General features: G+C 37.9%; 1 protein-coding gene across 1 annotated transcript; it reads right to left on the reverse strand.

Moving 5' to 3' along the window:
- Positions 1-8,154: 8,154 nt before the first annotated feature.
- On the reverse strand, positions 8,155-8,858 carry LOC111890211 (dirigent protein 22). The gene has a single exon (XM_023886362.2). The coding sequence runs from the start codon at positions 8,774-8,776 to the stop codon at positions 8,207-8,209; it is 570 nt and encodes a 189-aa protein (XP_023742130.1). The 5' UTR covers positions 8,777-8,858; the 3' UTR covers positions 8,155-8,206.
- Positions 8,859-9,633: the final 775 nt, after the last annotated feature.

Genomic DNA, 9,633 nt, shown 5'->3' on the forward strand with positions numbered 1-9,633 from the left:
TGGATTTTGTTCGGGACAAGATTTATAACGAAAAGGTTATAAATCTTTTCATGGAGATAAGGATCGTCGAAACAATATTTATAACGAAAAGGTTATGGCCTTTGGAGTTTTTTAGGGTTTAAAAGGAAACCCTAGTACGCGGGGCGTACATAGGGTGTACGTGGGGTGTATTGGTGCGAAGAGTTGTATGTTGGGTATACATTGGAGTATGCTTAGCATTCAGAGGAGGAAGGATCGTGAAGCCTCGACCTCGTATTCTAGGCCTACTAGGATTACGTTGTGCGTACAAGGGACACATAAAACCCTAATTTTGAGCATTTTTACCCTATTTAAGCATCTTAAGCCTTTAGGGATGGTGACTTTACCAATCCCCAAACCAATTAAAACCATAAATCTACCCCTTAGCCTCCTGGTGGTGTTTTGGTGCTATTAAGAAGACTTTTGTGTCCATTGTTGCCTTTGTGAAGGAAGAAGAGAAGCTTGAAGTTGCCTTGCTTGGTGAGAAAGCTTTGGATCTAGAGTGATCATCTTTTGTGCAAGATTTCTGAGGTATCAAGTTTAAACCTTGGCTTGTAGATGTTTAGATCTCCTTATAGCTTATTCTATTATGCTTTTGGTTCTTTTTCGGTTGATGGAATAGTTTATACGTTTTGAGGGCTTGTCCTTTTAGACCCGAGTTTCTATTGGACTCCTTAAACATAAAGGTGCAAGATTTATGGTATTTATGTTCACATGCATGCATTAAATCAGTTATTAAGTGATTTTTAAGCTTAAGAGCTTCATTTAGCCATGCATTAGGGTAAAGTTAGCAACTTTACGTGATAATCGAGCTCAAGGAAGTGAGATCTATGTTTTGGAACTTTTGGCTTAAGGGATTAAGTGTTGAATCAAGTTTTGGGTTGAAAAGGGTGAGTACGTTGGGCGTACAAGCAGGTACGCTTAGCGTACAAGCCTCCAAGAGAGTGTCCTGCGAGTACCTGCTGAGTACGCCCCGCGTACTTGGTCTGTTGGGCCTCGCATGTTTGGCCTATCTTTTGGGCTTGGTTGCTTGGGGCATTATTGTTCCATATATGAAAAAGTTTTTTGTACTAGGAAAAAGTTATTGGGCTTTAGGGCAAGGCCAATGTAAAGTTTTGGGCCCGATTTTCCATAAGTGGACTTTCGATGTTTATTTGGTTTGTAGGCCTTTTGGATTTTAAGTTTGGGCCTAAGTCTTGGACCAAACTAGGTGAGGGGTAATATGGTATTTTTACGCCATGAATGGATTGTTGAATTTGGATTGGAACCCAAATGTTAATTGGGTGGTATTTGATATTGATAGCTCGGGAATTGTGGGACCAGAAGCCAGGGACTATCAGTGTGATTCATCTGTGGGAGGTGAGTCTCCTCTCTATACTATTGGGTCAAAGGCACCACCGTCGAACTATTGGTTTATGTATTATAAGAAGACCAGGGGGCAACCCTTGGCATTTGTATGAAATACCAGGAGGTGCCTCCTGGCAATTCTTTATTCAAGACCATAGTTTGGACTCTAGCAGTTAAGTAGTTAGTTAGTTGTAGATTGTGTGCTAGTTGTCTTTGTGATGCTTGCATGGAAGATTCGGAGGTGGTTCCTGGCACTTTTCTGTAAGACCCAGGGTTTTGGCCCCCGACTTGGCAAAGAAATACCATGATACGACTCATGGCATAATGGAAAGACTATGGTTGGCACATAGCACCTCCTATTGAATGTTGGATAAGTATGTTATGTATGGCTCTTATGTAATGTATGGTATGTGGTATTTAGGGAAATCACTGAGTTTTGTGCTTACAGTAGTTGTTTATCATTTCAGGTATGTCCGACTCGAATGGGAAAGGTCCGACTTGATTGTAGCGAATACACCTATATTTTCTGCAACCTTGAGATTTTGGGATTGTACTCTGATAACTGTTTAATATGAAATAACCTTAAGTGTTTTAGTAAATGATAAATGGGTGTTCTGGTTGTTTTAAAAATGAAAATTTTACTTTCTCATTTTTAAGTGTTATAAGTTATGTTTCTCCAACATCCCATATTCGAAGGGAAAAGAGAGATTCAGCTTATGACTTTTAGATTTCTGGTGTAGAACTAGCACGAGGTTGATGAGCAGGTGCAGAGTCAGGCACCTCTGATAGATAGAGAGTCATAATGTTATGATGGGCTTGTAAGTTCTATTATTGGATTTTCTATAAGTTTTATTTGAGCAAGGTTTAGTTCTAGGGGTGCCTCATCAAGTGGTAAACTGATCGTCCTTGCTGATTTTAAAGCTATAATGTTGAGGAAAGTTTATGAGGTGTCCATATAAGATTTGGAGTTTCCTTATAATTGACTTGTTATTATTTGAAGGATCATCTTGTGTTGTGTGATGTATTCTGAGAGTCAAGGTTAGCATATATCTGGTTGAGCCATTCTGCGGCTTAATGTTGTAGACGTCAGTTGATGATGGTTCGAACACTAAGTGGGGGATAACTCGGTATTCTACTTGGAGGATCATTGGTCGGTCTGAATTTATGGTTTCATCATAATGGGTTAAAGGAATATATAGTTAATTTATGATAGATTTTGGTTTAGGTTTGTTTCTACATAAGAGAAGGAAAGTGGGCTACCATCAAAGTGCTTGTGGTTAGGAAATTTCATGTTACGTTTCTCTAGGATCGGTCAGAGTTCACCATGGTTGTGTAGAGTTTAAGGATTGGTTAGATTTAAAGTGAAAAGCAAGTTGTTGTCAAGCTTATACCTTCAACAACACATGTGTTCTCATCGCATCAGTAATCACATGGGTAAGGAAGTTGTTAAGGTCATTAGTTCCTTTCGGAAGCGCTAGGGATTTTGATAAAGGAGCTTTGAGCTGATCGAGTCATGCATCGGATATAGAGGGCATGGTTAGCCCACGGTATGGGTTGGTTATCTTTGATTGAGATGGGTAATTGTTAATCTATCGATCGACCTCTGATTTCGACAAGAGTATTTTTATGTTGGCTTTGCTCAGTATGTGCGGGATTACTTTAGTTTTCGATCCATTTCCAATGGATTGGTCATTTCATTCCTCATCAGCATCTGAGAGTCGTTTAACGGTCTCCGACCAACACGAGTTGAAGGTGCAATTGATGCATCAACCATTCGACAGGTTTTGTAAGATGTATATCTTGGTCTCTATGTATATGTACACTCGATTGTTGGCTATGGAATTATTGTGCATATTGGGCTTGAGTTTGGTAAGTACCCTTGGTTATTAGAAGTTCGGATGTTGGAGCGGTGTTGTTCAGTTTTTCAGGTATGCTAATGGCCTATGTAGGTTCTAGTTTTGTTATCATGTGTCGGCTGGGTTGGTTTTTGGCTTGATTTGACCAGGGTGTTGGCAACAATTCTGGATAATTTTGGAATTCTTCTGTGAATTTGAAAGTTTATTGGTTTAATTACGCATTTGTAGAATCCGTTCAACATTATTTAAGGTGTGGGATCTTCTTTTGTTATTAGGATGGTGGTTTAATAACGGTTGGGTTTCCTCATTCTGTTCAATCCACTGGTACATCACCCTTGCATAAGGTTATGTTAAAGAAGGAACACAATCAACCTAAGGCGCATTGTGTTTTATCATGGGGAGTGTGGAATGTTGTGTTTCCAAGTTGGAGCAAGTATTCAACCGTCTATCCTATTTTTTGGATGCGTACAACCATGTTTTTTCTAATGATTTATTGGTGGCAGCCCATAATATGGAAGGATTGTTTGTTATAAAATTGTATGTCTCTTGTTGTGTTTGCTAAGTGTTGAGTGGGATGTTGACTGGATTGCTGCATTTCGGTAGGGGGATAGTCGTGTACCTATAGGCCTATTGTGAGCTGGTTTGGGGTGTTATTGATTGTGGTTGGTTGATGGAAATAATGGAGAGGAACCATGAGCTTCTCATGCTAACATCTGGACGGTGTCATGACATGTCCTGAACCATTTTGGATTTTACCTACGACTTATTGCTCAGTAGAAGACTAGTTTTTATCTAGCTTTTATAGAATGTAACTTGTTGGAAAAGTCATGGTTGTATATTAGTAGTTCATTATTGGGTTTCTTCATTGTGGATCCTTGTTCGTTTTATGAGAAGGTTTCGTGTGAGATAAGTTACCAGTGATCCAACTGCTTGTAAGTCTATTGAATGATTTGGAAGATAGTTGTGCATCTGATCCATTTTGGAGCTTAAATGTCAAACGAGATTTTGTATTGAACATGGTTATGCTTGTGCAATTGGTTGGTTAGTCATGACATGAAAGGAACTTAGGTGTGTAATTGAGGTCTTTTGTACAAAGGAATTTTGGACCCGAGTGGATGTGTGGGCGAATTTAGCCTTTGATTGTTTATTTTTCACTCCTACATATGCATGTGAGGTTGTCAGCTACGACGATTGGTTGTGGACTCTATTACCTAGTTATTAGTAAGAAAACGTGAGGCTCATAAAATCTTAGATGGGTTGAGTCTGTTAACTTTTGGTCAACATTGGTTGATGTGTAGCGTGGCCTTGTCTACGTGGAAGTCATGCATGATCTAGAAGTCGTCAAAATATGATTAAGGATTGAGTACCTCTTGGTGTTGGTTAGTTGCGGCGTGTTGGTGTTTTTTTCTTCGTAGAGTCGCCTGCTCCTTGCTGAGGATTGTTACGACTTTTATGCCAATAAGAGGTTGTCTATTTAGGGTATTGTTCCAGTGTTACTTTGGGCAAGACGTCAACCATTTGGAAGTTCCACTAGGAAATGGCTTATGCACCCAATTTTGGAATCATTGTGATGGTTGTTGTATATGCTGGTGCATTGGGTTGTGTTGACTCATGTAGAATAAAGTAGACTTGGAAAAACACATAAGGGATTTGAAGAAAAATTTGTAAGGGTATATTTCTATGACGAAATCTAATTTAAGTGTGGGATAATTGTAACATCCATTTCCTAGGATGCTTCTTCGAAGTTTATTTTATATAAACCTAATTTTTGAGGATTTTGTGTTGGCCACGAAGTGGTGACTAAGGACCACGACGTGACATCAAGTTAAGGAACACGTATTTATAGAGCACCACGACATGGCAAGGCCCTAGCCACGACATGGTGGTTGGTTTGGTACAAAACGCTAAATAGTTGAGTTTATAAACTATTTAAAGGCACTAAGTCTTAGGGTTTCCTCATTTGGCAACCTCTATCCTCTAAGATCATACCCTATCCAAAACCTAGCCTCTATATGTGTGTCTTGAATGTGTGAAGCCACTTTTGTGAAGGTGCATGGAAGAAGGAGTTCATTTTAGGGCTTGTGTGCTTGGTTCCATCTTAGATCTTGCATCTTCATCACATTTCTAGTCATTTGGAGGTATAAAGTCTTCACCTTGCTCATTAATTCTCTTGAGCTAGTTGTAGGTCATTTTATGAGCTTTTTGGTATATATCTTCTTGTTCTTGGAGTTTGAGTAAACTCCATAACCTGTGTGTGCCATATTTGACTTCTGGAGCATGGTGGTGGTTAGAAAGAGAATTTCATGGTTTTATTTTGTGTCCATGCCTTTGGTGCAACCATTAAGAGATTAAGATTTGAGATATTGGCTAATTCGGATGTCTTAATGGATAAAGTTGCCATCTAGACCTTGGGAAGCTTTAGATATGAGATTTGTGGTTCATGGGGTTAAGGGTTAAGATATTAATTCATTAAGTTGTGAGAGCCCGATTTCCATAACGTGTGCTTACCACAACATGGAGACTAGTGTCACAACGTCTATTTTTTCGTGTAACTACCACACACGTAGCCTATGGGTGTCTACGACGTGGAGGTTAGCTGAGACTAACTTTGACCGTTGACTTTTTGATTGGTTTGGCTTTTAGTCAAACTTAGAGGGGTGTTGAGCTGTAGTTTGAGGTTTAGCTTGTGATTGGTTTAAGAGGTTTGTGTAGCTGATTCTGTAGGTCTTTGAGTAGTGGATAGTCCGCTGAGTCTTATTTACTGATTGTTGTTATATATGTATTTGAGTTGCTGATAACTCCCATACTGTTGATAGTTCGCATGGTTGCTGATAACCTACAGGGTTACTAATAACCCATAGGGTTGCTTGAAGCTCATACGACTACTGATAGTCTTAGGGTTGTTGATAACCCATAGATGTTTATACTACTATGTTGTATGTGATATTTAGGAATGTTAATAGCCCTAGGGTTGCTGATAAACCATACTTGATTATTATTATGTGTTGTATGTGATATTTTAAGGAACTCACTAAGCTTTATGGTTTAGTTATGGACTAAATGTTTTTCAGGTGTTTATTGGATTGCGAATGCGGGATTATACACACACAACAATAGTTTTACAATGAGAGATTCCACATTTTCTTCCTTATAACTCTAATTTTGAATTATGGTTTACGAACAAATGGGATTGACTTGACTGTAACTTTATCAAAACGGGTGCTTATTCTATTTTTAAAATGAAAAATTCACTCTTGAAAATCGTACGTTACATCTTTGAAGACCAAGAGTGCATTTAGTAGGTACCAACACTTTCTCCATAATGCATTCTAAGATTAACAACACATTATAAAGAATCCAAGGTAGTAGCAACGTGTTTGCCAAACTAGCAGTATGTTTGACTTACTGGATCACCTTTGGCTTAGCCAAAAGCACATTTGGCTTTCTCTATAGGGATGGAGCACATTTGGCATGCCAGGAACGCATTATCCAAATGCTCCATCCTTAATACCAAAAGCCCAGAGTATTTCCAAATGATTCATCTTGATTCAGAATGTTCTAGCTTCATTCAGAATACTCCACATTAATTCCAGATGTCCATGATACATTTAACACAATTACTTTGGCCCTTTTAGAAAATCGCAAATCCTAACCATATGAAAGATCATGGATAGTTCATTACTTGTCGAATGGAAGTGTTGTTTTCTAAAATCTTTTCCAAAAAGTTGGGTGGTGATCCCAATACAATTGATTATAATTAATGTCCATCACCCAACCACACCGACATCCACATCCAAATCCAAACGCACATATACATCTATATACACACACACACACACACTCCTACACCAATGCCTACCCTACATCCATACCCAAACCTACCCTACCCCCACCTCTACCCATGCTTATAACTCTACCCACACTCACACTCACACTTACACCCAGACTCAAACTCATGCCTATGTTTATGCTCATAAGCCTACTCTCACGCACATGAAGATGCATACGTGCACATGCACATATTTTATTTTTCATTATTCAACTCTTTAAATTTGTACGAAAAGTGATCCTATTAATTGCTATATTAAGTGTAGTTATTTATATTCATTTTGTAAAGCTATCTTTTTTTCTTTATTTCTCTGTGCAAATTTAATTAAAAAAACATAAGCCAAGAGTTAAGTAAATGCAGTTTTTCATTAAATGGAAATTTATAATATTTATTAAAAGTAATAATAAGTTATAAAAATCAATACAAATATTTTGGTCGTATTATGTCATTACTTTTCATTTTGTGTCAACAAAACACATAAGATATTAAATTAGGTTTCAATTATTTGTTAAATTTCATTCTTTGCAAGAACATTCTTGAAACCAAACGTCCTTAACCAATTAATATAATCAATGTCTCGGTAGTTTAAAATTAACTGGTATAAGGCTTTGCCTTTTTATTAGAAGGCTTTTATTTGTAGTAGGCGGTGTACGTACTCATTTTTCTTATCTGAAAATGTATACATATAACTTAGTAATCCAGACTAAAGGCTCTAATTAATCCTATCATACCAAAGGTATTCGGTGGTTTACTGGTTTAGTTGGCGTTTATAATCTTATTACAGACAAAACAAAAGACATTGGACGTGTTCGGCAAAACTAGCTGGTAACGGGTAGTTTGTAGCTTGTAACATGTAGCGGATAGTATGTAGCGTTTTGTTAAACGCTACATGAAGTAGCTTTTGAATTTTTGAGCGTTTTATTTAAACTAAATGTTATAAGTTTGTAGTGCCAAATGAGGTTTTCTGTTCAAAACGGAACGTATTGTCAAACGCTAGAAACTAGAAGCTTTCAAACATCTTCTAAACGCTCCGTGTCGAACACGCTCATTTTCAGCTCATACATGCTATGCTTGGGTTTAACATGGAAATTTTCTTACAAAAAATTATAAAAATGATTTTATTAATTGGTTAACACGATAATTAAAACTTGAAAATTCAATAATGCAATACATACACGCCATACTTGACAATGGCATCTCCTGTTGTGGTATTCAGGTTATGCGTGCTCGCATGAACATACCCTCTTGCAAACCGGAAAAGCCCACTTCCTCCTATCACCGGCATCTCTCGCACCTTCTGAAACACCGGATTTCTCCCCAACACCGTTAAAGTACTCCCATTATACCTTCCTGTCATAAACACAAAATTCATCGCCATCAATAACCCAATTTCTTCTTGCGAAGCCAGCCCATACATCCCTTGTGCTCTCCCTATCAACTTCGAATTGATATCAGGTCTCTCTGTCAATGGATCATCGATCATGTTGACAAGGCCAAATCCGTTGGGTCTGGAGGTGTTGACTGGTGATTGTCGAACAATGGTGATGGAGGTGGGGTTAGAACCGCTCTGAACATCATGCCAGTAGAACTGGAAGTGCGTGAATTTTTCTGTTCTGAACTTAAAAGGGTTCGGTCTTATGGATCTCCAGTAGTTGTTGGTGGTTGGCAAACTTAGTGAAACGGTTGTGAGGAGGGAAAGAGCCAAGGGGAGCAGAAGATGTGCCATTTTCGGTGAGGAAAATTACAGTGAAGGGAGGGCTTGATTTGATTTATAAGAATGGTTTCATGGAAGTCGCTTTCCTTACCAAACACTCTCTTGGCCTCGAATTCATTATACTAATTCACATGCATTTGTAATGATCGTGTATTGAAAAGTTCTTGTATGATTAGCACTTCTAACCTACCTTCACATCCATGCCTTTTTTTAATTCTATAGATAGAATATATTTAATGAAGTGAACTAACCACTTTAGCTTTTATATTTACCAACGCAGTTAGCACTTTTTGATTTTTTGTAATAACGCCTTTAGTGCTTCTCTTAATTCTTTGTATTATACTTCTCGTCATTTATTATGTATGAGGGTTATGTACTTGAGATCTTGTCGACAGCTATATCTCTTATTCCTTAGCCAAAAAAGTCTGTACGTAGTTGTTGCAACATAGTATATGATACTCGATTGGTATATGTAAACTTTCGCAAAAAGAAAAATGAGAATCCGAACAAACTGTAGTGAACTAGTCACTGAAGATTGTAGCAACTAATCTAACAACAATTTTATTATAATAACATTGGTTTTCGGGATTGTGTGGCCAGTTCTCCTAAAAACCGGATCGATTCTTTTGGTTCTCATTCTTTGCAAATTTTAGGTATTTCAAATTCAATACCAAATAGAAATAGAATGACAAAACTGCAACCATATTCTATTATGACTAAATTACAATGTTGTAGTACAAGGTACCTATATGTTAGAGATTTTCCAAAATGTCACGTTGTCTTGTCCAAGGGATTCTCGGTCATCGAGTTAATTTGGAAAGCTCGGGCCGGTTCTCCTACACTGTGATATAACTCGGTCCCAACAAAAG

The sequence above is a fragment of the Lactuca sativa genome, chromosome 6 (genome assembly GCF_002870075.4).
Source record: "Lactuca sativa cultivar Salinas chromosome 6, Lsat_Salinas_v11, whole genome shotgun sequence".
NCBI classification, from domain to species: Eukaryota; Viridiplantae; Streptophyta; class Magnoliopsida; order Asterales; family Asteraceae; genus Lactuca; species Lactuca sativa.